Source organism: Pocillopora damicornis, chromosome 10, assembly GCF_964200805.1.
Source record: "Pocillopora damicornis chromosome 10, jaPocDami1.2, whole genome shotgun sequence".
Classification (NCBI taxonomy): Eukaryota; Metazoa; Cnidaria; class Anthozoa; order Scleractinia; family Pocilloporidae; genus Pocillopora; species Pocillopora damicornis.
In genome coordinates this window covers 13,632,025-13,659,295 of record NC_142679.1, presented here as the reverse complement: position 1 = coordinate 13,659,295, position 27,271 = coordinate 13,632,025, and the positions used below count along the sequence as shown (strand labels likewise).

The following is a 27,271-nucleotide window of genomic DNA, read 5'->3' as shown; positions in this document are numbered from 1 at the left end:
CAACAACTCACAATCTTAATTTTAATTAAATTTATTCAGTTAATCCCATTATGTACATTCAGTGTCAGTTACCTTGACTAAACGCTATGCAGACCTAAATGATAAGACGAGACAGGGAAATAGTTGCAATGCAGTATTATCAATAATTTTTGTCACATGTACAGCTTCAAGAAACTAGGGATACCATTGTTGATGAATCTATGTGAGCCATTACCCCCCCCCCCCCCCACCTCTATTCCCCTCCGAAAAAAAAACTGGCATGCATCACAAGGTAATGACGTGAAGTATCAGCACCTCTACCTGCAAAAGAGAGACATAAGTACAACTTGAAAATGAGGAGAAAAATGGATGCTTACTACGGGTCAAAACCGTAATCAGAACTGCCAGGCAAATCCAAATTTTCAAATGAATTATTGCTCAACTAAGGAGATCTGAAACTCGTTTGATGTGATATTATTTGATCTCTCCAAATTTGGGAGACGGAGGAGACGCGACGAGACGCGACGAGACGCGACGTGATGCAATGTAATTTGCATAATGCGTAAGAGCAAGAATTTTGACAGATCGCGATTGTTCTATTACTTTGTTCTGTTCGACATTTTGTTTTGTTTAAAAAGTTAATTGAAACTACAGGCGTTAATCAACAAAATGTAAGGTAGAAATTAACAAGCGCTAATTTTGATTTGTAGCCTTTAAGACGCAATAAATTACTTACGTAAGTGTTTCCGGTGTCAGAGAAATGATTCAGTTGTTTCACCAGGATATCATGCGGGTCAAATAACTAGTAACCTTTCCTCGACGTGAAAACAATTTCATACCCAAAATTCATGACTCTTCGAAAAACGAATGTTGAAAACCAGTATGTGCCACCAATAAACTATAAAATTTGTTATCTCGCGATGACAACTGTTCTTGACAGCCTTCAATTGATAAACAAGTTACGCGGGTATTCCATGACAAGAGACTGTTTGTGTTAGTGACGTCACTGAGTCAAAATATACTCAGTCGAAACTATCGATCTTCGGTAACTCGACGACCTTATTTGTTGCTGCTGGTTCAATTTCTCGCCGACTATTGAGTAACATGGGTGGTAAACCTGATAAAGACAGAAAAGACAAGATAATCGAGGATGATTTTGTGGATGTAGAAAAGTTTTCAGGACGCCACGATGAATTCGGCGAACGGAAAGGTGAAGGAGCGTATTTCTTCGATAATGGGGATATTTACGATGGAGATTGGAAGAAGGGCAAGAAGCATGGCTATGGAATGTATACATATGCAAATGGTAAAAGGTATGATAAATTTTCTGGGCGACGGAAACATCGCAAGAAAAGTCTTTTGCGTTAAATTTTTGCCCGGCTTTATCTTTACTTCCGGTAGTACTGTTTCGAACGCTTCATTGTCCTTAAAGAACAATACACTGCTCTTTGAAGAATTGCGTTGAGGTGTAATATGCTGTTGTTTAATCTATGGCCTCTCGAAGAGATCTAACGTCGAAACTTGTAAAAACAATACATTGCAGTATTTTCCTTCCTGGTAATATCATCTGCCGAAGATACGCTATACCATCGAGAAATTCGCAAAATGTGCCCGACTAGTCAGATATGATGATGAAGGGCTTTCGCCGGAAACTCGGAAACTTAATAATACGAAAACTCCAATTCTCAAAGTTATAAAGATCATGGTCCTTCTCAAACGAATGTCACTGAATGTAAATTTAAAATTTATAGTGTGCTTGTTGCTGTTTGAGATCTCTAAGCTGGTTTGAAATCAAGCGAAATGACTGTAAATTACAGGATTACCCACGGTCTCATTGCAATTGACATTGCTAATCAGGCAGATAAATATTTTAATTTTGTTGAAAAGAATAATTCTGAAATTCGTTGATAATAGATTTCACGAAAGTTAAAGTCGTAGAACAAAACACTCCAAACGAATTTTCTCGTTCTCAAGACTGTGTTAGAAGAGCAGTCACTACTGAGATTAGGAATTTATTTCGTACCTTTACTCAACTGGAGAGTGAATGGGAAGTACAAAAATGTTCTTCTCTCCAAGAAATCTTGCGAGTGATTATTGAGACGGTTAATTAAATTAGTCACACTAATCAGTCTTATGCCTTTCAATAAGGAAACTCAATATTTCTTAATCCATTTTGATTATCTTAGTTGGCGCTAGACGGCCTGTCACACAATCTTCGTCGAGGGGTGCACGGCAGCGTCACGTAAAAATTACTTCCAAGGTTCTTTTTACTTGTTGGTTGCTTTTCAGTTAATACCGTCTTAGTAATGCACATTCCTTCTGTGTGTAGCTGAATCCAATATTTTGTTTTCTTTAAGCATTAAAGGATGGTTTTACAAGGATCAATTCATAGGATCAGAGCCAAACGAAAAGTTAAAGAAAAAATTGAAAAAAAAGAATAAAAAATGTGAAAAGGATGCCGCAACACTTCCTCCACCAGCAAGTCTTGCTTTGTAAGTTTATCTCAAGTTTCATTTAATTTTTATTTTGATAACATGGTTATCTATAATTCATAACATGCAGGAGCCTGATGGACTCCTGGAACATTATCATAAATAATATCAGTCACTTCCGCCATTTGAAAAGGGATTTTAAAGACTGCTCGAAATAATTTGACTGTCGTTTTCAACAAAAGGAAACACTTGGAAACTGCATCAGAACTATATAACAATCTGCAACGACAACTTTTGCGCAAAGTTGCTGCAACTTTTCGTGGAACGTCACAGATGGGTGAATTCCAGAAACTCGCAAAATGTTGCCAAGCGTAACAACATCTTTGCGATTTCTATGGCATATTAAGGTCCGTGTTAACGGTTTCAACATTTGCTTCAACATGTATTCAACACTTTGTTGAACCAAATGTTCTGTGCGTTTGAACAGGCCGTCCAACATTGTTGAAAACGTAAAAAATGTTGAAAGCTTGTTGAAAGCGTATTGAATCACGTTTAAATCGGTTTAAACTTTCATTCAACATCGATTCAACTTTTCCTTTGTTCTCGAAAATGTTGAATGGCCGTTTAAACGTTTTCAACATTTGCCCAACATTCGTTCAACTTTTAGTTGAACGAATGATGGTCAAATGTTGAAACCGTATAAACGGGCCTTTACAGTAGTTGCCGTTTTAGTATAAATTGAACAAAAATGGTGCAACACCAGTAATGTTGAGTCTCCCTCTCTTCAAAGAAATGCACCTTTATCTTAAGAGGGCGTTTGGTGGAATCATGGGTACCCTTGTATTCGATTTACAGTCACTTATTTTTTGCGTTTTTCGTGTGTATTGACAAAGGCGAACGCGAGGAAAGCGCGAGGAGAGCGTGAGGGACGAGTGGGAGGACATCGCAAAGGGCGAGCGTGAGGAGAGCGTGAATTAGGGAGCGCGAGGAGGGCGAGTTACGCGCTTCCCTCGAATTTGCCGCTTATATGATAACACGCAAGTATATGACAATGACGCCTGTTTCAAAGGCTAGGTTTGCATACTCCGTTCAGCAATTAATCCGGAAGACTTTGAAAAACGAGGCTTGCACTGGATAATATGATTTGTCCAGTCATCTTTTGAGAAACCCGCCTAATTATTGAAGTTTGCTTCCCCATAGTTTCCAGCCTGATGAGAGAGACTCCAAGCCCTTCCCTGCAATTCTTAAATCCAACAGCCTCGAAGACGTTTCAACAGCCGGCCGGCACGAGCCTGATGGATTCCGACGGACAAAAAGTGAACGCCGAGCAAAGAGCGCCTTTAAGAGAAATTACAGACTTCCAAGCAAAGAAGATGAAAAGATGGAGAGGAAGATGAGCGTGAGGCTAAGGCAGTCAATCCGCGCCAAATATGGTTTGCCAGTACCTTCAAGAAAAAATCCCTTGCTTAGTGGTTCTGACTAGGATTGAATTGATATTAATTCCCAAATGCATTTATTTATGAACCATTTAGATATATATAAAACGAACTGAAATTAGAGCGCGGTGATTGGTCGTTGCCTCTGATCTTTCGGTGTGCGGGCGCATAGCTAATGTCTCGGAGAATTTTTAGAATCAAACCAGTTTTGCTGGGGCTTTATATGAGCAAATAAAAAAATCAAACAAATCAAACAAGCCCACAAAAATACAGAAAAAGGGAAAGAGTCTGAAAAACCACGATTAATATTATCTCCACTTGGAGCCTTCAAAAATCCCAGAATCTGGAACAAATCTACAAATTGTCGAGCCACAGGGCGAGTAATTAACGTCACTTATTTTACTTTCTGGTCAGGTTCTAGAACAAATCGATCACATGCTTTGTGTCTTTGGTTGTAAGAATTTTGATTTCAGATAAAAAACCTTTACCTCCGTTGGGTGGGTAAGATACGAATCCGTTTTGATCTATGAGAAGAACTCGGTTCCAAATCTTTTCGCTACCTATAACACAAATTTCTTCTGCCAGGATAACTCACTCCTGGGACAATAGACTAAGGTTTACCTTTTTATATAAACAACGCGTTTTAATAAAAAATGAGTTTTATGACTTTTACTTTAAACGAAACATTTTGTCAACATGACATGAAAATTGTGAGATTAAAAAAAAATACAAAGAAGGGCCACAAAATGCAAAGGAGGCACCCTGCAGTATTGGACGAAAAGAATATGTATGTATAGTTGATATATAGTCTGGGTAGCATTAAATAACAAACGGAACGTTAATTGAATTCTGGATTTATTTGTTATTCACATCCCAACCATCCCCACTGCCTAGTGATACAATTATTTAAACGGTATTTAAAAAATTTACGTGTGTGGTTTTCTCGTGAAATGTCATATAACTACACTACAAGCACTTCCCTTCTTTTCGGCGAGGTCCGTCGCGCGAGTCAAGAAAATAAGCGAGGAAAAAAAATAAAAGTGGCGTTAGTGCACTGCGCGGATTTCTTGGAGTGCGCTTTGCTGACATTAATCATTTTCTCTTTTTCACTCGCACGATAGTCTTCGCCGAAAAGGGGCGACTGCTCGCAGTCTACCGTAAAGGTAGAACTTGACAAGACAACTACAACAACTAACGCGTGAAATCAACGGGTCGATATGCGAGTTAAAACTTGGGAACACCTGGGCGCATCTGTGTTCTTTGCAGATGACAGCACGAAACCGTTTCCCATACAGTAAAGACCTCAGTAACTCGGGCTGACTAATGCATCTAGTAATTCCAGTGAGCAGGACGATGAATTCCGAATCGATTTATCACAACTTAGGAGAGTTTCACTCAAAGGGAGTATGTTTGTAACCGGTTGATTATCGTTTAACATACAAATGGAAAACATGAATAAATATTATATATTTGACTTCCTGAAAAATAATTGTTCCCCTCCCCACCCCTGTAATAAAATACTCTTTAAAGAAAATTACGCACTAGTTATCGCGTACCCAAATCCTACCGCTTAGCCGTGGAAGGTCTGGGTGCGAGACTAAATTACTAGGATCATTTTTGAAATTTTAATTCCTCCCCAAGCAGGGCGGTTACCGATGAGGTTGGCCGCCACTTTATGTTCCGGGCCACCACGAAGCTGACTGGACTTTTCTCACTTGACTCAGCTGCCGTAAGGTAAAACAAACAAACAAACAAACAAACAAACAAACAAAAATCACACATTAACGAAACAGTCATGATATTCTGAGTCACTTTTGGCGCTATGCTATGCAAAACTACCCTCAACTTAAATGAGACGACAAAATATCAATTCTGTTTAAAAAAAAAAAAAAAAAATCGCACAAACATAAAAGGTAAAGAGAAGAGGGACACGGGCAGCAAATGACGATCTTGTATTCAATGCACAAGAGGCCCTCCTAATTTTACCAACGCTTTGAGAGCAAGGTACCCCACAAAGGACCTGAGTCAGTGGTGAGTATGGCTACCGTGCAGATAGACGACAAGTAAGCCCTCTCTCCTAGCTTCGTTCGCCGCGCGAGGCGAGCGCGAAAGTACGGAACGAACCATAAGCGGGAGGAGTAGCTTCCCTCTGGTTAGCTGAATGCGCAACCCCCCCCCCCTCCCAAAAAATAAATAGAACAAAAAAGAAAACCCAAAAAATGACTTGTTCTGCGCGTTAAACGGAACAAATTGCTACGTGCTTTCTTGTTTAAATAAAAAAAAGGAAAAAAAATCAAAACGAGACGATGCTCTACACATTCCTATTGTTGTTATATTTTTCCAAGGGAAAGATGTGGAAATACCTCTTTGGGACTGAATTCCAAAACGGTTGCTATGGCAGTGATCATCTGCTGTTTGACAGAGTAACTGGTGCTCATCATAAACCTAAGCACGATATTCTTAAGGTATTCCAAGTTGGCACTCTCGCGAGATCTGAAAAATAAAGCAAACGAGCATTTATTTAGTAGCAGTTCGTAATTCAACTTGTTAAACGGATATCGCACCCTTGACGTAAAGCTTCCTGGAAATAATGCTGCATCTACCCAGAACGTTAGTTGCATGTTTTGGTGAAAAGTGAATGAACGCCCCGCAGGTTGACAAAGTGAGTAAAAATCCCTTCCTAGGATGTTTGCAAGTTCATTGCAGATCACCCACCCATCCCCTCTCGGTAGAACGACACTGTGAGAATAAAGCAATTAATAGATGCACATCCCTCTGTTATCCAAGTTACGATTATTTTATCGTAAAAAGGTTTATTACTTCCTTCCCAGTTTTTGTGCCTCCTTTTACTATTACCTTTAGGAAATGCTGGGAATGTTTGCACACTACATCAATCGAGGTTTCACATTAACGATCCACTAAGAAAGGATAAAACTTACCTATCTCTTTCCAGTTTTCTGATTTCTTCCTTGAGAACGTTGGTTTGATCAATCAGCTTTTCACCTCTTTCAAAAAAACAATCAATGTTGCTTAGAAACGCTTACATAAATAGGATGTTTCGGGATATGCTGTCATGTAGTTAGTTTGCTTGCATTCGCTCTACAGTTTGTTCAGAAATACACAAGTCAATAGGAAAATGCATGACATGAAGTCATTCTTAAGAAAAATATCGTGCTCTTCAAGAGATTTAACACACGTACCACCATTGAAAAAAATAAGTTCACATAATATTATCAATGGGGCTACCTGGCGAGAAAGAGGAATAAAATAATCCTATGGCAAAGGGTTCAGTGCAGTAAAAGCCCAACTGACTTAGCAGCTTACTGCAAATGTATGACTAATCTCGACTTACGACCTAAAAATTTACACCAACCTTAGTTCAGCATCCCTCAGGGACGTCTCCAACTCGTTCTTCTGACGTCGTATCGCAACGCTTTCTGCATCCCTTCTGGCTTGTTGTTGAGCGTAATGTACTAATGTGCTTTCACTGTTGCTAACCTAAAAATCACGTTCTATTCAGTTTATTGGGAAACGTAACAGAAAGGAAAATAAAGAAATATCGTGTGTTATCACAGAACTCGAATGGTCATTACTTTTGAAATGTTCTAGATTTTTTAAAATAATTCCTTGCTCATCTAAAATAATTTTGGGGATGAGTTAAACACACGTACCCCAGAAGGCTTGGATAAAAGTTGATGAACAGCTACATCCGCATCGGAAGACTGGGGAGAGTCCAAATTGGCCTGGGACCCACTGCTCACCTCCACAAACTTTCTCGGGTAAGAAAACACTTGCCTTGTTTTACCCACATTCTCTACTGAAGGACTACTTGAAGGACTACGGCTTCTCAGCGTCTCAATCTCTGAATCTTTTTCTGCCACTAGCGCAAGAGTTCTTTCCCTTTGATTTAAAACCTGTCTTTCCAGTTCCTCAAGTCTTTGTTTGTAAACAGTACTTGTTTCTTCTTGTTCACGTTTGTGTTTCTCTTCCAGCAATTTGACTTGATCTCGTAGGTTGGAGATCACTTTTTTATGATCCCGTTCCTTTTCAATGCCCAAATCTTTTAACTCTTCAGCTTGCTGTTCCAAATCCCTGTTACGTTTCTTTAATGCTTCCAAATTTTCCAACTGTTCACTTAGTTCTTTAAAAGATTTGTTCTTGTGTAGGGCTTGTGTTTTTACTTTATACCGTTCAAACTCTTCTTTCAGTTGGCGCAGCTCTTGTTCACAAACCTTGTGAGACGGGTCGTTGGCAAAGAAGGACTCTAACTCTGACTTGCTTAGCTCCTCTAATTTTGAGAAGAGAAGAGAAAAAAACAAAATATCAAAATGATGTTTACCCACTCCTTACCAATCCGTCGAACTGAAAGGATCTGAGAGTTCCATGACAACATTGCTTACCCAGAAACCCTTTAAACCCTAACAACAGTATTCATATTTTCCAAACTCTTCTCCCTAAATTTTCTGTGGCAATGGCGAGGAGAATTCGTTCAATCAAGATTTTCTTTAGTTGGCGACCATTTCCACTATTCTCATGACCTTAATGAATGATTCAGCAGTATTTCAGTGAGGAGAAATTAGATGTTCGTCACTCTTAGGGTTTAAAAGGTTAAACATTAGGCATCTCCTTTGGGAAAGCCTCACACACTGGGCAACAGAATATTCAAAAACGTTTTCAGAAATCATAAAATGTAAGACAAAGCAAGAGAAAAAAAATTCAAAAGCAAATTCAAAAGTGGGTCAAAATCATACCTTCATTTTTCCCCTGTTTAACATGGAACCCAGTTATCAACTGAGTACCTTAGTCAGGGTCAAACACTGTAGAGGGTGGCAAAGAGAAGGGGCCCTGATCCCGTTTCACGCACGAATTTTAGAAAAATTCACGCTTCACGTGTAGTATTTCAGTATTTCACGCGTCACGAATTTAAAAGAGAAAACCTCAGATCTCACCTCAGCTAGCCTTACTGCAAAATTCACGTTTCAAGTAACAAATTTGTGCTTAATTTTGTGCTCTCATCTAGAAATACTACTTACCTAAATTCACTGGTGTATCAGAAGAATTAAGAGCAATCTTGAGTAATCCTTTCAACTTAAAAACTTGCTTTTTCAATTCCTCTGGTGTTTCGTTTTCTCTCAGTTCTTTTTCATTGTCTGGCATCTGATTCTCATCTATACTTAGCTGTCTTGATAACGTGGCATTTTCTGAATCTAGTTTCTGCAAACGATCTTTCAGTTTCTGTATAGCTTGCTGGTCTTGTAGTCTGAGCTTTTCATAATTGCCAACAACTTCTGACAACTCAGAGAGTTTCACCTCTATTCAGCAACAAGAAATAGTGAATTAAAGCAATAAGGATTCTGAGAATGTACAAATACTAATGGTAAATGTAACAGTTATGTGAAGATTATTATAATAATTATCATCATTACTATTTATAGTATTGATATTATCATTGATTAGATCTATTGACAAAGGATGTACCTATATTTCTCATTTTCCTTCACAAGAAAAGGCTTCAATATAAAATAACCCCTTTTTCCTCAAAAATATTACATGATTGTACATGTACTAAAATGGATTGTGATTTATTTTTCTCTGCTTCGGAGTTGGAATGTGATAGTGTTCAAAGTTGGCAAAAAACATTTCTCTCTTCATAGGACATTTGCTCAACCAAGTCTTCATTTTAAACAGAATTGTTCAGGTGTGGTCTATGCCCCCATCCCCTTCCACCTCTCCCTTGCCTCGTGAAGTCTTTATGACCATAAACAGGAAAAAGTGAGGGGAATGCAGTCTGCTTAGGAGTTAGAGGTAGTAAAGTACCCCATAAAAGTCATTTAATTCATTACATACCCAAATCTGCTACTCTACACTCTTCTAAACTTGTAATAATCCTCAACCTTTCTTCAGCATCATTGGCTCTCTTCTGCTCCCTTATGACAGCCTCAGCATTTTCCTTCTTCATCTTGGACATTTCCTCTTGCAACTGAATCAGTAGGGGCGAAGGTCTTGTGGAAGCTTGCTCTGCTTCCTTCAACCTCTTCTGAACTCCTTGTAACTCAAGCTGCAGCAAGGCAATCTGACGTTCATATTCCTCTGTTTTGCTACCAGGTAACTTTTTCAATAGTACAATCTGTTCTTTGGCATCTTCTAACTGTTGTTCAAGATCTTCCTTTATGGAGCGTTCTGTGGACAACAGCATTTGAAGTTCACGCAGCATGAGGACATGGTTGTTTTGTTCTTCTTCACGAGCTTGCTGTTCATGTCTCATGCGCAGCTTGAGCTGTGGGCAGATGAATGAAATTGATCATTGATTGATTTTTTTTCTTGACTACCTTATATACTGCATCACTAAAAAATTTACATATGTCACTACATACATGCTTAGTTACATGTACAAAGCTACATGCCTTTCCTGTCAAGTTATGTCATTATAAATTGATGTCACAAACTGCATCCGAAGAATGCCTTTTTGTGCAGCCCCTAATTGTTTGAACAGACAATCAAGTGATGGAAAAAAAGAGGAGTCTGTGAGACTTCACTGTGCTACAGTGCCCAGGTTACTAAAAACATTAAGGTTTTGGCATCAACTGTTGTATATTACACACATTCAAAGAAAATCTTGGAAAAGGTAGGCTTCTCTTTTAGAAATCAAAACGTATCATAATTTTGACTATTATTTTTGGTGGTAGGGATAAAAATATTCAGTTTTTTTAATAGCATACTTCTTCCTTAAACAGAGAAGCATTTTCTCATACAGACCTCCTGAAGTTGTTCTTCAAGTGTTTCCACATTCTTATTGAGCTTTTCTGTTTCTTCTGCATACTCCGTAACTTTGGCCTCATGTTCTTGCTGCAATTGTTAGATTTCAAATAAAGACAAGATGATACTTTAATCATGGAGGACACATTGGAATTGAAATAGTTTTAAAGAAACCATTTAGTAACTTAAAGCTGGTAGATAGATAAATACAAATGAAGTACATATTTGACATGGCAAGAAAATGTTACAGCTGGATGATTTTAGAGATATGAAATTCATATATTTGCAATGCGGTGAAGAAACGAAATCAAGAGATCCTCACAGCTAAGAACATTACTGAAACGAGTAGTTGAAAATAAGACCTGAAAAAATCCAGGCCCGTACAGGATTTGAACCCATGACCTCTGCAATAACAGTGCAGAGGTCATGGGTTCAAATCTCATACAGACCTGAATTTTTTTCAGGTCCTATTTTTAACTACTTGTTTCAGTAGTGTTCTTAGCTGCAAGGATCTGTTAATTATGTCACAGCTTTATAAAACAGGTGAACAATTAAACATTAAATTCTGTACAATTAAAGCTATAAGAGATATACATAAAATATTCTTATTTCAGATGGAGCAATAGTTAAATTTTGGCATTAAAAAATAAAATGATCTTTTTGTCTTGATACTTGCCCTTTTGTCTTACTACAGACAATTCATGAGTACTTGTTGACTGACTTAGTGTAATTTACATACATGTTACACTCTTGTGTTTATTCTTTATTACATGAAGGTGAGTGCAGTAATGTGCAGTGTGGGTGTTTAGCAAATGCATGTCAAAGGAATGTAATGCAGCAGTTCACAAGAACGGTAATGTAGCTAATCTTCTTCCTAACAAGACTGTGAAACACACCAAAAGTGATAGTTGTTCAGATTATCTGAGAAGCCCCCTTAGATATGTCCCTGCACTTAAGGATGTACACACCATCATTTTCTTTTTATCTGCCTGGTAGCTGGCTTCCATCTTTGATTTCTGCTCCATAACAGTGGCAAGTGATGTTGTAAGAGTTACTATCTTCTCTCGCAGGGTTTCCAACTCACCATGTTCAGATGAGTTGTCTTCCTGGTATAGAAGACAAGACAAACTTATTACAAAATTAGAATTATAGCTCTTCTGTTTGAACACAAATTCAGACAGATAAAGATGCATTACTGGACTGAAACATAACTAATTTTTTCTTGACCAGAGTGCACAGACTACTCAGTACTCCTGGTGAAATTCTATCATGCAGTAGCTGTTGTTTGAGTGCAAAGCCAAAAGGAATAATTATCTCTTGATACCAGGTTAGGAAATTTATCAATTTGCAGTTAATTCATAAATTTTGGCACTAGTTCAGTTCTAATTGAAGAAAAAAAAGAGTCTGTGCTCAGGCCAAGGGGCCCATCCAGCAAGAGCTTATCCCAGTTTCTGCAGTATGAACCTTTTTCACCCTAACATCAGTATTCATATTCTCCACACTGATCTCTATACATTTCCTATGCGACTGACAAGGAGAATTTGTTCAACAATCAGGGGCTTCTAAAATTGGTCATTATTTCCTCTATTCTCATGACCTTTGCATTTGATTCAAGGTGATACTGTAAGGAGAAATTAGATGTTAGTCACTCTTAAGGGTTACACTACTAGGATTATTGCTAACTCCAGGACAGTTGGCTTGTACTTATTTGTACTCCTGGCCTCAGTTATTCAAAGGGTGGATGACACTATCCACTGGATAAATTGCTACCCTGTGGATAGTGTAGTATGTATTGTTAACCCTTTAACTCCCAGATCACATTTGTAATTCTCCCTACTGTCTACTATACAATTCTTATAATGTTATTTCAGAAAATTTAGTATTGGATCAACTAATTATCTGCAAATTTATATTTTTCTTTATTCTCATCATTTGTCTAGTTGATATTGTATTGCAATTGTAAGGAGAAATTCTGTCTTGGTCACTCATGGGAGTTAAAGAGTTAACAGTTATCCACTGGATAGTGATTTATTCATTGGATAGCGTTATCTACCCTATGAAGAACTGGGCCCTAGGTGGAGAGAGGTACTGTAAGAGAAGGGTATCTTGCCCAGGAAACAACATAAAAACCCGCCTAAGTCTCAATCCTGGACCTCTTGACCTGGAATCTTGTGTATTAACCCTATAACTCCCAGAGGTTATTGATGTGTAACTTCTCCCCATAATTTACAAACATTTTCCAGCAAAACAGGTGATGAGAATATTCAAACCAATCAGGTAGAAGTCATAATCTTGATTGAACACCAAACCCTTGTAACCTTTTTTACAGAGAAATGCATAGCAGCCAGAGGGGAGAATTAACAACTAGATCTTGGGAGTTAAAGAGTTAACTGTGAAGCCACAGCATCTCCCACTCAGTTCCAGTTTAGTGTTGATTAAGTGTTTGTTAAGTGTTCAATCTGTTTGAAAATATGGTAACTAAACTTACACAAAAAAACAGCCATTTTAAAGGATAAATTAAAGCTCTTTTCAGGACTAATCTAGCCTATTAAATTGCCTTACATTACCAATTTTTACTCCTGGGATCAAACAATTTAATATTTAACAACTAGTCACTGAAGTGGAGGTGACTTGTGGTAGATATTTAGTGAGCCGTGAAGCCACAAGTTAATTATCTACTGCTAGCCACTAACACTGAGGTGAATACCCCCTGCCCTAAAAGTTGCTTTAGTATATACTAAAAGAGTGAGATAATATAGCACAAGAAGATGATTTTAACTTATTTGTCACTGCAGCCATTAAAATATTTCTGGCTGCAAATCCCTTGTGAGTTGCCCAGAGGTGAAGAGCAAAGGATGTTCTAAGTTTGCATAGCCAATCAGAGTGTGCCTTCAACACTATCCACTGTTTTAGTATTTAGTAATGTATCACATCAAACCTTGTCAGATGGTAATTGACTTTCATCATTTCCTTCATCATCCTTAACTGCTAGGGGATGATCCAGCACCTCTCCTTTCTTAAAACCATCTTCTTCCAAAGGACTTGCTAGACCACCACTCTTACTAGTCTTATCACTACTGATTTCATCTTTGACAACTTCCTTCTGATCTCTGCTATGGGATGGTTCATTTCTCTGACTGCTTTTTGTAGGCTGGGTGTTACCACTTGTTAAAACCTTGACAGTGGCTTCTAATGCTTCTTTTTCTTGTAACAGATTCTTGTAGGCACGGACAACATCTAAAGAGAAAATGGGAATAGTAATGTTGTGGATATTGGTAAGAGCTCTCAAACAGACATCAGCCTGATTTACAGTTAATCTGTCTGACATTGCATTAGCACAAAACTCAGAGTTACAGGGAATCATGCATGTTTCATTTTAGTCATTTTGAACTGATTAAACAACTTATAGTGAGAACTGCATTTTTTGTCTCAAAAGGGATGAAAACCTCAAGCCAAACTGGAAAGATCTTGAAACATTAACCATTGCTCTAGCAAAGCACTGTCTGCTATAGAATTCTTATCATATAAGTTTAGAGAATTTGGTATTAAATCAACTAGTAATCCCCTAATTTAAATTTTTCTAAATTCGTGTTACTTTTTGGCTTGATATTGTGTTGTTATTGAAAGGAGAAATCTGTCCTTGACACTAAAGGGAGTGGTAACCAGTCAAGTTGCCTGAAAGTCATCTCACCCAAAGTCATGGGTCATGTCACCTGAGTCATGTTGCCTAAAATGTAAGTCATGTCACCCGCAATAAAAAGGAAAGTCACCCAATGCAGCAAATACTTAAAAGATCAGACTTACAGACTGTAAATAGGCTATATAGTTGAAAAATCTTTATCACTAAAGCACTGTTTGTTTGCGACAATGCCATGAATATAATGATCAGAATGGAAATATGTTTGAGTCATGACTCTAAAAGTGTTGTTTGTTTCTAACAACAAAATGAAGTGTTGTTCGTTTGGTTCTAGCATGTTGTTTCATACTCAAGGACATTTCATAAACTTAAGAAACTTTATTAATCAAGAACTGTTGGTTTCTAACTTCACCATGAAGACTTTGATTACACAGAAATCTATCATATGATCAGAATTGAAATACATTTGAGTAACAACTGTAAAAGCGTTGCTTGTTTATAACAACAAAGTGAAGTATTGCTTGTTTCTATAACAACAAAATGCAGCATTGCACTGTCTGTTTGGTATTCACTTGTATCATACTTACAAACATTTCCCAAACTTGAGGAACTTTATCACTAAGGTGGTGTTGATTTCTAACAACACCACAAAGACTTTGAATAGACAGGTGTTTTTACAAATGACATCAAAAATTGGGCAACTTGACTTTTTGTTTTGGGCAATGCAACTAAAGTTTTGGGCAACATGACCCAGATTCTGGGCCACATAACTTCCAGCGACTTGACTATAAATCATGGGAGTTAAGGATTAAAACGTTAAATACAGTCAGTCTTTGATAACCCATGCCCAGAGCATATATTTCAAGCAGTTTCAGCTCATATACTGAAAAATTACTTATCATCACTGATGACCTGCATCACAAAACTGCCTTAAGGAAATGGGCCCACATTATCTCAACAAGTATATTTTAATTGATCTTCGGTTTCTTACATCACCCTGTGCTTGATACTAACTCAGCTGTGCTTAATGTCTTTCCTCTTTTGGATTCATGATCTTATATCTCGTACATTTAACATTATCTATTCTGCTCACTGTGCCAAGCAATGTTGTCACAATCGCTGCTGGTTAAATCAATCTTGGTATTTTCATTAATTTTACTGCTATTCGCTGCAACGAATTGCACTTCGATACAATACGACACACAACGTGATAATGTAATTACATGTACTAATCGATCACTGCCGAATACTCATTCACCTAAACATATCATTCTAAATGAAACTTTAAAACATTTCCTCACCTCTAAGTCTTGTTTCATAACGATTCTGTTGCTCTTTCTGTGCCTCTACAAGTTTTATGAGCTCAAAGCGTGATTTTTTCTCCATATAAACACGAAGGATTATTCCTTAAAATATTTGTACTGACTCCTTTAGCATCATACTTCGCTAGCAGTTCATCGCCATTTAATAGGGAAAAGTCGGTCACTTGTAGACCCCACGATATTCTTAAACTATCATATGTCAACTGTTTGTTTTTTTGACGAGAAGAGAGCCCTACACCAGCGACATTAATTCTCGGTAGGAAAATTGGACTATCAGGAGCGTTCGACACGTATGTTTACATCACTTAGCGCGAAAGACTGGGTCATACGTGAATGTAACATTAAACGAAAAGAATCCGATGCATCTCCTTCTCGTCACGTGACGAGAAAGTTAATATGGCGGCCGCCCACACTGCAGGTAACGATGGAATAACAAAAGTTTTGGAGAGTATATGTCGAGAAAGACGAAGAGAAAATCTTGATAAAGAAAGTGAAGGTAATTATAACACATGTAGATAAAAAATGGATATATTTTCGGAGATCTGACGTTTCAGTTTGACCCTAACCATAGTTGAAGCATGGATGACAATCAGATGATGAGTCAAATTACTTGTGGTTGTGTTTGGTATCCTATTTTAACTTTCACACAAATCAAGTGAAACACCGCAGAGAATGCTACGATTTAGCTGCAGACGCTGATCTCGCCAACAACTAGCCGAATATTTTGAGCTCGTACAATTTTACCCTTCAGGAGCTCGAGAAAGGTCAAGCTGTATGCAAGCTCGAATAAGGTTAATGTAACAAACTCTAGTACGGATTTTCCCCATTATTAGAAAGAATCTGGACAGCTGTATCATGAAGTATGATGCTATTTTCTCTCGTCGAGTTTTACGTGTTTTTCTTCATAAAATCATTCAGATGTTTGTTCATTTCAGCTGTGTAAATACGTTTGATTTTCTGCTTAATTTATCCACCCTGTCCATTCTTAAACCTGACAGCATCCAGTTCTTGCATATGAATACAGAGGTGTCTGGTCAAGTTGCCCCCATAACAAACTCGCCACCACCCCAGAGAGTTACTTCACCATCAGTGACAAATTGACTCAGACGTTATGTTTATTGTCTTAACCCTTTAAACCCTGAATGTGACTAGCATCTAATTTCTCCCAACATTATAACCCCTGCATCACACAGTAAGGTCATGAGAATAAAGTAAATGATCAGGAACTACATTTTCTCTTGATTGATAAACAAATTCTCCTTGTTAACATCTTAGGAAATGTATAGAAAACAGTATGGAGAATATGCACACTGATGTTAGGGTGCAAAGGGTTATTTATGGAAGGTTAACTGTTAGAAGCAAGGAGAACAGCAAGCTTCAGTGTTACATAAAATGAATTAAAAGATGTAAAGATTATGATCAGTTTGCTAATGTTAACACCCAAGCGAATTTTGCTGTGTGATTTTTGCTGATGTTTATGAAACTCACAAGCTAAGATGTAGTATATTGGGAAACTAGGCATGTGCAAATACAGTGAAAGTATACAGAAAAGGGCTTGGTGTCCTTTATTTGTAAAGCAGAACAAATACAAACATGACCTTTGACATGAGTTCTGTTCCTATGAATGCAATTCAAAACCAAATCTGATTAAACTTACATTACATGAAAGCTTACATCTTATATTTTATTAATTTTTGGTTTTAACCCTTTACACCCTAAAATCAGTATGCATATTCTCTGCACTGTTCTCTAAACATTTCCTAAGATGCTAACATGGAGAATTTGTCTAACAATCATGAGCTTCTTTAGTGAGTGATCAGCTCCTGTATTCTCCTGAACTCAATGTTTGATTCAAGAGTGATATGGTAAGGAGAAATTAGATGCCAGTCACCCTTAGGGTTAAAGGGTTAATGATGCAAAATTAAAAGTGCACTCAAAAAAGGTGAAATCCAGAGAAGGAGCCTTAAATGTTGATGGTCAACAACTCAATTTGACAAGTTGAAATTGGTTTTTATCCTTGCAAGTATCTTATTTGTTAAGTTACTTAATATGAAATTATGTTGAATAAAAACTTAGATTGCCTATTTTGTAAGAATATGTTTCTTTTCTTGTTTTATACAGAGGGTTTCATTGTCTTGGCTATTGAGTCGTTTTGGACAAGACTATTCTCGCAGTATTTCGTTTGCTCTGAAGATGAAACAAGAGATGACCTTCTTTTCTATGTGAGAGGGAAAAGTTCAAATAAAGATGGAAAAGTTGATAAAGATCATCAGGAGGTCAGGAGTGGTAGTTGTTATTAGAAAGAAAGTGGATATAATGCTGTAGTGCAAAATCAGGGTCACATATTTGACCCTTTAACTCCCATGAGTGACCAAGATAGAATTTCTCCTTACAATATCAATACAATAATTATCAAACAGATAAGTAATGAGAATAAAGAAAAATATCAATTTGGGCATAATTAGTTGATTTAATACTAAATTCTTTTAACTAACATTATAAGAATTGTATGGCTGGTAGTAAGGAGAATTACTAGTTTGATCTAGGAGTTAAAGGGTTTTTATTTTTTTTAAAGTCTTTATTCCATCATAAGATAAAACTACATATCTTATGTTACAATGAATTGAAAAAGCTACAGAAATCTACATACATATTATGAATTAAAAAGTATATCATTACAATAAATGGAGCTTAAATATCAACCTATTTACAAATGTGTTCATAAAGCGCTGTGTATTAATTTTCGGGCGCGCGCAGCCTTTTTTCCTGAGATTGTGTAGATATGTCTTTTGGACAGGAATGATATCTTTCAGGGGGTGGCAATCCGTTGATTTTAGTTTCTTCAAAATGTTTCTGTCTTGTTTGTTTAAAAGGTTCTTGATAAAAACTGGAAATGAGATAAAACCGCGTTTATGACATCGGTCTAAAAAATTTTGTACAACCGTAAGATCGGACTCAGATGCCCCATAGACTGAAAGTGCATAGCTAAAATTAGCCAAAACAATCGATATAAAAAGATGATCAATCTCTGCCTGAGAGTAATGTTCCTTTCTCAATGTTCGTAGGACGTGTAAACACTTGTTTGCTTTGACAAGCTTAGTTCTTACATGCTCATCAAATTTTCCATCACTCTGTAAAGTTACTCCTAGTAAAACGAAGCTATTACATTGGGGAATATTATTAATTGGAGAGTAGAGTACATTATGATTTTTCTTTCTAACAACCAGCTCTTTACATTTGCAAGGGTTGCAGACCATTCTATTGTCTTTACACCATGTTAAGAACTGTCCTACTAAGTCGGCAGACGGGTCACTATTCCTAGTGATAGGCGAAAGAATAGTGGAATCATCGGCATATTTAAAAAGCACAGGGCAACCATTAAAAAAAATCTCCAAATCGTTCAAAAATATATTAAAAAGATACGGTCCGCTTACACTACCTTGTGTGGTTCCTCTATTGACAAGTTTCCACTGTCCTAAAAAATTATAACTAACAACACATTGTTGTCTTGCATAGAGGAAACTATGATACCAATTGATAATGTACGGATTTAGAGGTAGCTGTTTCAGTTTGGCAGACAAAATAGCATGGTTCACAAAATCGAAAGCCTTACTGAAGTCCATGGTAAAAATTCGCACTGCGCTATAGTCACTACTATCTAAATACTTGTATGTCTGGTGCTGGATAGCGAGCAAGGCATTTGTGCAACTACCCGCCTGTCTATATGCAAATTGGGTGTGGCTCAGGTTGCTCTCAATGAGAGGGTTAAGGGTGTGGAAGTTCTAACTTCCATATAATTGCACAAATAGCTCATATTATCAAAAGGGAGGTCATTGTGGTAAGATTGTGCACAGCTCCATTCTTCATTATGCATAAAGTTCTTGGATGAAGAAAACAGTGGGGAAAACCATAGATTGCCTTTGGGACTACAGCTTTGTTTTACAGTAGTATGGGGCTGTGCAGAAATCTTAACACCATTCTCCTAAGTAAGCAACAGAAAGAAACACAGAGCATGTTTATTGAATTGAAGAACAAAGATTTTTGTAAAATATTGCCAGCAATGGTCAAGGAGGCTGTTATGGCAGAATTTAACAGTCATCAAGTTATAATGGTCATAGAGAGAGGATAGTTTTGTGCATTCAAAGGGATGCAACTGAGACTAAATTTGTGCATCTTTTGTAAATTTTGAGGACATGATGAATCACTGCTGTAAGAAAGTATTTGGTGGTGATGTGAACTTTTAGTTTGTTCCATTATCAATGTTGTATTTAGTTGTGTTTTTATTATACTCTTGTGCAATGTTGGGGTCATGTATTTATTATTTCACTATTTATAAGAAATCTATTCACTTTGAAAGTTTACCTGAATTTTGAAGGGTTTCTTGGTTGCAGAAATATATTTTTGTTCCAGAATTGTAGAATCTTCTATAAATTGTTAATTTGATAATAACCATGCATTTTTCTTTTGCATTATTCCACAGTCAAAAATAGCTGTGTTCAGAAAAGACTCAAAAGTTCTTCCAAGGTTTGTTTCTAGAATTTGTCTGATATAAACAGTTTGTTCATATGGTATGGTTTTGTTTCTGATTTTGTTATATCTACTGTTAACCTTAAACATTCATGAGTGGCCAAGAGAATTTCTCCTCACAATATATCAACTATGGGATCATTAGATAGTTGATCCAATGCTGAATTCTCCAAACTAACTTTTAGAGAATAGTTTGGCAGACAGTAAGGAGAATTACTAATAAATGAGATCTGGAGAGGGAAAGGGTTGTTAGTACATTGAGTGCCATGAGTTGCATGTAATTCCATATGTTTTTAGGAGTAAACCTTTGATACCTTCTTTACTGTTAACAGCTTGGGCGACCCAGGAATTGACTGGGAAGAATCTGTTTATCTCAACCTGATTCTGCATCAAGTAAGAAATAAATTTTTTTTAAATTTTGAAATTTACTTTGTTTGCATTATCACCTGAGCTTGCTTATGTGCAAGGTACAGTGCCTTAGTAGTGAGAGTGCTCATTGCTACAAGAGCAGCATCAAGGTGATTCCTCAGTATTGCGCTGTGCATCCTGTACTGCACATAACAATCATGTGATCAGGCAAATAAGGGTGAGCGCAATCCAAAAACATGGTTATCATTGTTTTTAAATCAACGAACCAGGTTGAGAGGTACAGTGCTCTTTACCTCTTGAACAAGCACAATGACCTATAACTTTTATTGCTTAATTTCTGTGTACAAATCATCCCCTATATATTGAAGAAATTTTTTAAAAATTCATTTAAGGGGAAAAAAGGGTATTGCTAAAAGTGTGCACAAAGCCCTTTACTCAAGGATGCAAATTAAGATCTTGAAAGCAATGAGGTGAGGAATGTTTTGAGTCAATGTCGTTTGAAATTGTGTAATTTTCCTCAAGACTTTCTCCCTAAAGTATCAAGTTTTTTTCAAGTGTTACCTACAAAACCCTTGCTTCCAGCCAACATAAAAATGCACTGTGAAACAATGAAATGACGTGCACAGTAAGTGCTAGCAAAGGCTCTAATGGGGCAAGTTTGGCCCATCATATCTCTTAAACAAGTCAGGTGACTTACCTTTTTCATAATTGTATATTTCGAAACAGGCATTGGTAGGGAACATTTAAAGAAAGTAAGAGAGGAATCACCTTAAGCTTAAGATTGTGGTAGTGTCAGCAATCCAAGCTGCCACCATTTTGGCTGAATTCAAAGTGAGATAAACATTTTCCAATTTTCAGTTGCCACTGAACGTATTGTTATGCTTGATACAGAACCCTAACACCCATGTGAATGGGATTAAGTGGGGAATGGAGGTAAAAAAGTTCCCGAAATTCTCCTTCTTGAGGGATAATGAATACCAATGGTTTTCTTTCTGGTATATCATTGACTTAAAAAATAATTGCACTGTTAATACTGACTACTTTGTTTTCCTTGAAACACTTTAAATAAAATTTATTTGTTATGCTTAAAATGTGCCAGTAAATTTGGTGTTTATTTTTTGTGCAGTTTGAATACACACTAACCTGTGCAATATGTACAAAGCCTCAAGAGAAAGAAATGAGAGTACTTAGTAGAATATCACAGGTCAGTATAACTCCAAAACATAATCAACATCCATTTTAATTTATACTTACAAATTTCTTTACTTCACATGAAGATCAAAAAGTTTGTCACAGATTTTGTTACAACTTAATGATGTCCCTAAGACTGAATATCATTTCTGTACTTTTAAATCCACAGAAGGTATATGCTTCACCTAACCGAAGGAGGTGAGTTGTTTCAGTCCATTTGAACTTCAAGATTAGAGAGAAGTGCAGGGAACCTGATTGAGCAAAATCCTTTAAAAAAAATGGGATTGTGCAATAAGAAGTGGTAGACTCTTTAGAGCAACATTTAGGGCAAGTGTTGTATGGCAGCTGCCTTTGTCTCTAGTTTTGAATTATTTACAGACTGAAATTAAAATGATCAACATTAATTTTATATAGACTTTGAGAGTCCTTTTGATTCTTGTGCAATTCTGATGTCTGTAAAGTGTGACACCACTTTTCTTTAATACAGAATGGATTCAAAAGGAAGTTCTGCAGAGATTTCATACCCTAACATATTTTTTATTCTGGACAATTTTGAAGAGGTAAATGACAAGCTTGGTTACTTAATATCTGGCTCTACCATTAAAAATGCCAGCTATCTTGACAATACTGAAAATTTTGTTGTTTTTGTAACAGACATTCCGAGACTTTGCACTACAAGAAAATGAGATGGTTTGTGTGGAATTGGTTGCTAAAGATAAGGTATTGCTTTTTGAAATCAACATTCAAACAACTGGACAACAAATGAAGATGTTGTAAAAAATTTCACGTGGCCTTATTCAACTTTAACTCACTGAAAGTGGCTAGAAAGAGTCCTTACATTCTGTTACAAACACTTGAATCAGATTTCTTTGTTAATTTGTCTCTAGACTGAATCAGTGGAAGGAGTTATCTTCCTAGGATCAATAAGATATGAATCACTCAAAAAAGTTTATGATGGGAGAGTGAGTATGCAGCACAGTAATTATTTAGAAAAAGTGCAAGATAGTGTTCTATTTTATACCCTTTTTAAAACCCTTTACACTAAAATCATTATGCACATTCTCCATACTGTTTTCCACAGTTTAATCATTATGATCTGTGTTGCGTTTTTGACCCAGGCTAGTGTAGCAAGTAAGGTTGCTCGTAAAGTTTCAATGGGTTGGTGGAAAGGTCCAGCTAATGTAGAGTTCATCAAGATGAAAGGTCCAGGTGGAAAAGGCCATGCAGAGATGGCAATTACACAACACAGAGGACTGGAGGAGAGAAGTGGTTTAGAGGACTCTGAAAATAGTGAATGGTATGTTACAGTGTAGATAAACCCTTTCCCTCCTAAGATCTTACTTTTAAAAAGTCTGTTGTGCATTTTTTATAATTTAACTTGGAGAATCTGTTCTTAACCCTTTAACTCCCAGAAGTGATCAACAAAAAACTTCTCCCTATAATATCCTTACATTATCCAGCAAATAGGTGATGAGGATATTCAAACTTATCAGTTAGAAATTGTTATCTTGATATAACACCAAATTCTCATTACTAATTTACAAGGAAATATGTAGCAGCTCGAGGGGAGAATTAACAATTTGATCTTGGGAGTTAAAGGGCTAATTCAAGCACAACTCCCAACATTGATGTTGTTCTTTCTTCTCAGCACCTTTCTGCTTGACATTGTATTGTTACTGTAAGGAGAAGTTATTTGTTGGTCACCATTTGGAGTCAAAGGGTGAATGCTTACAAGTATAGTGGTCCATTTGGTTGGAGAGAAATATGGAATGGGATGCTTCTCTATCACTGTTATAATTTCGAAAAAAAAGAAAGAAAGAAAGAATTTATGGTCATGATGAAATCCTCATAGCTTGTTACAGGAGAACCAAACAAAGAATGACAACTTTCTGGCTCTAGTTGTTCGAAGGGTGAATAACTCTATCCACTAGATAAATATCTATCTGTTGGATGGCGCAGTATGTTTTTTAAGACTTATCCACTGGACAGTGATTTATCTGTTGGATAGCAGTATGTGCCCTTTGAACAACTGGGCCCTGACTGATAGATTTAGTCACCAATTTTTTTTTTAATGCTTACTGTTGCAACCAAAAGGTCACAGGTTGGAGAGTTTAAAGTTTTCAGTATTGGAGAAGTTCATATTTTGATTTTGAAATATTCACGATAAATCTAATTTGCTTTTGTTTCTTTGTCCTCAGGAGAACATGTGCTGAGTGTGGAAATACAACTTTTTCCTCTTTAACTTTTTCCTCTTCGACAAACCACCAAGTGCAAGTTCAAGATGAAAAATGCTACAATTGTGGTGTAGAGTCCAGATGGACAACAGATCTCGATGGTGCAAAATACAGTGATACAAGTCAAGACAAAAAGAAAAAAGGTTTAGCATAGCTGTTGAATCAGAAATACTGTTTTTTGTTGCAAGATGTAGGTAGTTTTGTTGTGTAGATACTAAATTAAGACAAAAATGTGAAATAAGAACAAATAAATCAGAATAATTAGGTTCTAAGGTAAACTTTTCTTTTAATTGTCATCCCCCTGAATGTCTACTTTTTGTTAGTACCAGTCTGTAAGGTTTTTTTTTTTTTTTCATTTTCTTGTCACTGCACTGCATTATGCAGAGTGTTGCCAAATATGACAGAGGCTTTTAAATTATGTAAAGCACTGATTTTAAATTTTGGCATGAGTGACCAAGCTGTTCAATCCTGACAAGTTTGATTTTTTTCTTTGTTGCCTAGCAGGTCTATTGTCATCATCTCAGCAATGGGTGAAACTCAGGTATGCTCTGATGTATAGTATATAATGTGTTAAAGTTCTGGCAATCTTAGTAAATGGTTATGTGCCCTCAAAAATAATGTGTCAGTGGAAAACAGTCACTGGAACACTAAAGGGTTGTCAAAACTATTGAACAGCTAGTGACAATGACCACCTTCGTTATTTCATTGTGTTCTTGGGCAAAACACTTAACTTCCATTGTGTCTCTCTCCACCCTTGAGTATAAATGGATACACACAAATTATCAAGGAAGCCTGATGAAGTATTAGGGGTAACCTTGCAATAAACTGGCATCCCATCTGGAGGAGTAGTAATACCCTTAGTCACTTCATGCTACGGAAACCACCATAATGAGCTTCAACTGGACAGGCTCTATAGGCTAGTATAGATTTTACCCAGCCTTAGTTCACTCTATCTTGTCATCATCTCTCTCCTCTTTAACTCCTAATTTTTATGTCTCTCACTTCTGCAAACCTTCCCCCCCCCCCTTTCTCCTGTTTTTTTTTTTATCCTCCTTTCACTCCAGCTATTGAGTATCTTTCATCATTGGTTTCCACTCTCCCCCTCTCCCAGGTTCCAGCCGCTGCTCTTTCTATTTCTACCATTGAACCCCAAGGGTTCTACTCCATTCAGACCTTAATATTGTACCAGGTAACCCTTTTTTTTTTTTTTTTTTGCAGGAAAAAATCCCTTAATGGTGTTGCACTCTCTGCATATTTAACATACGTGACACTACCATGGAATAAAATTATGAAAGGTCAGTTTTCTTGTATGCCAACTATGAAGAGTTTCTAGTATGATAAACTAAATAGTACCTGATTGGTACTCACTTATGATCTATTGGAGGACAGAGGCATAGATCACATCACCATTACCAACTTTTTGCTCTTTATCATGCAAAACAAATAGATTCCATGTTGTGGTGCATCTCTACATGAGTAGATCACAGAAGACATCAAAATGCTGCAAGAACTTCAATGATGTAATCGGCTGCACCTGATTTGCCATGGTTCTTACCACACTTTTACCATAACTTGATCTATAACTAAACAGATTTGCAGCAACATGAATTCTGTTTGTAATCAGCTGAATATAGTTCTAAGCCAGAGGCATTTTCAATTGAGAACTTATTGATTTCTCATAAATTTGTTTTTAGTTGGCTGTTGGTTTTTTTTTCTCTCATGGTGACATTTTTTTTTCTCTCATAGTTACATTTTTTTTCTCTCATGGTGACATTTTTTAATCTATGTTGCAGATATTTTGGAAGTGAGGCAACCTCCTATATTATCTTAGTATTAAATCAAATAAATCAGTCATATGGTTTATGTACAAATTCTAAATTATTTATCTACGTGCATTGCCAAATATAATCACCCCTGTTGACACAACAATCTTGTGCTGCTGAAGGCACCTTATGTTATAATTTTCAGACAATGCTTCAAACCTTCCTTTTTCTAACAAGAGAATCTGTATATGTCTTAATGGAGTTATGTGAAAGAAATGGTTTGAGTCTGCCACATTGTCAGTTAACCTTTTCACTACCAAAATCTCATTCTTTTGATGTTAGTCCTGAGAATTTGGTAGTGGATTAACTAATAATCCCCTGATTTATATTCTCTCTTTTTTTGATTTTGTATTGATATTGTTGGGAGAAATTCTGTCCTGGTCAATAGTGGAAATTAAAGGGTTAAAGCCCTCTGAAATGTGGCACATGTTTTGCAAGAGGTCCATGGCATTTTTGTTGGCAGCTTAAAATGCATATTTGCTAATGCATCTATAACTTCCTAGGTTGCATTTTATCGAAAAGCACATTAAATCACATATATAATTATGTATAGAAAGAAATCAATATTTTTTATATGGATAGCAACCTTCTAATTACCATCTGCAGTGCAGTGTCTACTTTTTATTGACCTCTATTTATAATATGCCTAGAATGCAAAACTGAAAATGCTGTATGTACACTTATTGATGTTAGAGAATCAGATTAGTGCAGCAGGAAGAACTGAAAGAGAAAGCATTAGTGAAAACAGTTATGTTAACCCTTTATTCCCAAACAGTATTGGTTTTTCCCTTACTCTTCTCTATACATTCCCTTTGGTGCTGACATGGAGAATTTTTTTAAACAATCCATGCTTCTTAGGTTGGCAACCATTTCTTATATTCTCATGATCTTATTAAATGACTTAGCAGTATTTCTAAGAAATAAATGATAAATTAAATTTTGGAGAACTCGGAAAAAATCCGAGCCCCAGATGGGATTTGAACCCACGACCCTCCGTGATCTAGTCGGATGCTCTAACCACTGAGCTACTGGAGACTCTATGGTGAGCAAGGGTCAATTTATGGGTCTTGACTGGAACCGCATCACGCGGTTACACAGCCAAGCAGTATTTCTGTAAGGAGAAATCAGATGTTGGTTACTCTTAGGATTTGTAGTCTGACTGAGCTGTTGGTGGAAAAGTGATCGTCACTGGCCATAAGAAAGAAAAAAACCTGTTTCAGGCATTCGATTAGTAATAGTACACAGCATGAAAGTAGTGGCAGAATGAGATGAAGCAGGAGGGTTTAATTACCTGGCCTTACAAACTTATACTACCTTACCCTTTCCTCTTTTTATGACCTGACCCAAGCTGTCGCTACTTTAGTGCCATTTACTGTTGTGTGAACTGATGGCCAGGAGCAAACTGACATCAAAAAGCGAGAGACCAGCCTGTGTGATCAAGCAAATAGCTTTGTTTTGGATAAGAGTAAGGCCCGACACTGGTAGATCACTTGTGAAGTGATTTATATTGTTGGCCAGTTCTGGGAATTATAGGATTTGTAGCATCTAATTTTGGTACAAGGTTA

At 36.8% G+C, this 27,271-nt stretch overlaps 3 protein-coding genes across 6 annotated transcripts; 2 read left to right on the top strand and 1 right to left on the bottom strand.

The window, feature by feature from the left end:
* Positions 1-771: 771 nt before the first annotated feature.
* On the top strand, positions 772-4,689 carry LOC113675456 (uncharacterized). Its single transcript, XM_027192037.2, has 3 exons — positions 772-1,292; positions 2,337-2,471; positions 3,612-4,689. The coding sequence occupies exons 1-3, from the start codon at positions 1,084-1,086 to the stop codon at positions 3,892-3,894; spliced, it is 627 nt and encodes a 208-aa protein (XP_027047838.2). The 5' UTR covers positions 772-1,083; the 3' UTR covers positions 3,895-4,689.
* Positions 4,686-15,893, bottom strand: LOC113675455 (GRIP and coiled-coil domain-containing protein 1). The gene is made up of 11 exons (XM_027192036.2): positions 15,542-15,893; positions 13,542-13,840; positions 11,572-11,709; positions 10,604-10,693; positions 9,695-10,124; positions 8,881-9,159; positions 7,519-8,135; positions 7,221-7,345; positions 6,787-6,852; positions 6,211-6,340; positions 4,686-5,571 (listed from the first exon to the last, which is right to left on the bottom strand). The coding sequence occupies exons 1-11, from the start codon at positions 15,624-15,626 to the stop codon at positions 5,521-5,523; spliced, it is 2,310 nt and encodes a 769-aa protein (XP_027047837.2). The 5' UTR covers positions 15,627-15,893; the 3' UTR covers positions 4,686-5,520.
* Positions 15,894-15,908: 15 nt separating this feature from the next.
* Positions 15,909-26,615, top strand: LOC113675436 (uncharacterized protein KIAA0930 homolog). Of its 4 annotated transcripts, none has more exons than XM_089185107.1 (14): positions 15,909-16,058; positions 17,684-17,838; positions 20,043-20,086; positions 20,422-20,482; positions 21,585-21,662; positions 21,819-21,847; positions 22,137-22,209; positions 22,304-22,369; positions 22,537-22,611; positions 22,768-22,946; positions 23,848-24,026; positions 24,388-24,424; positions 25,102-25,178; positions 25,677-26,615. In XM_089185107.1, the coding sequence occupies exons 1-14, from the start codon at positions 15,959-15,961 to the stop codon at positions 25,712-25,714; spliced, it is 1,191 nt and encodes a 396-aa protein (XP_089041233.1). In that variant the 5' UTR covers positions 15,909-15,958; the 3' UTR covers positions 25,715-26,615. The 4 variants fall into 4 exon arrangements, with proteins under 4 accessions (XP_089041233.1, XP_089041231.1, XP_089041235.1 ...); XM_089185105.1 differs by having other exon boundaries at positions 24,385-24,424; XM_089185109.1 differs by lacking the exon at positions 22,537-22,611.
* Positions 26,616-27,271: the final 656 nt, after the last annotated feature.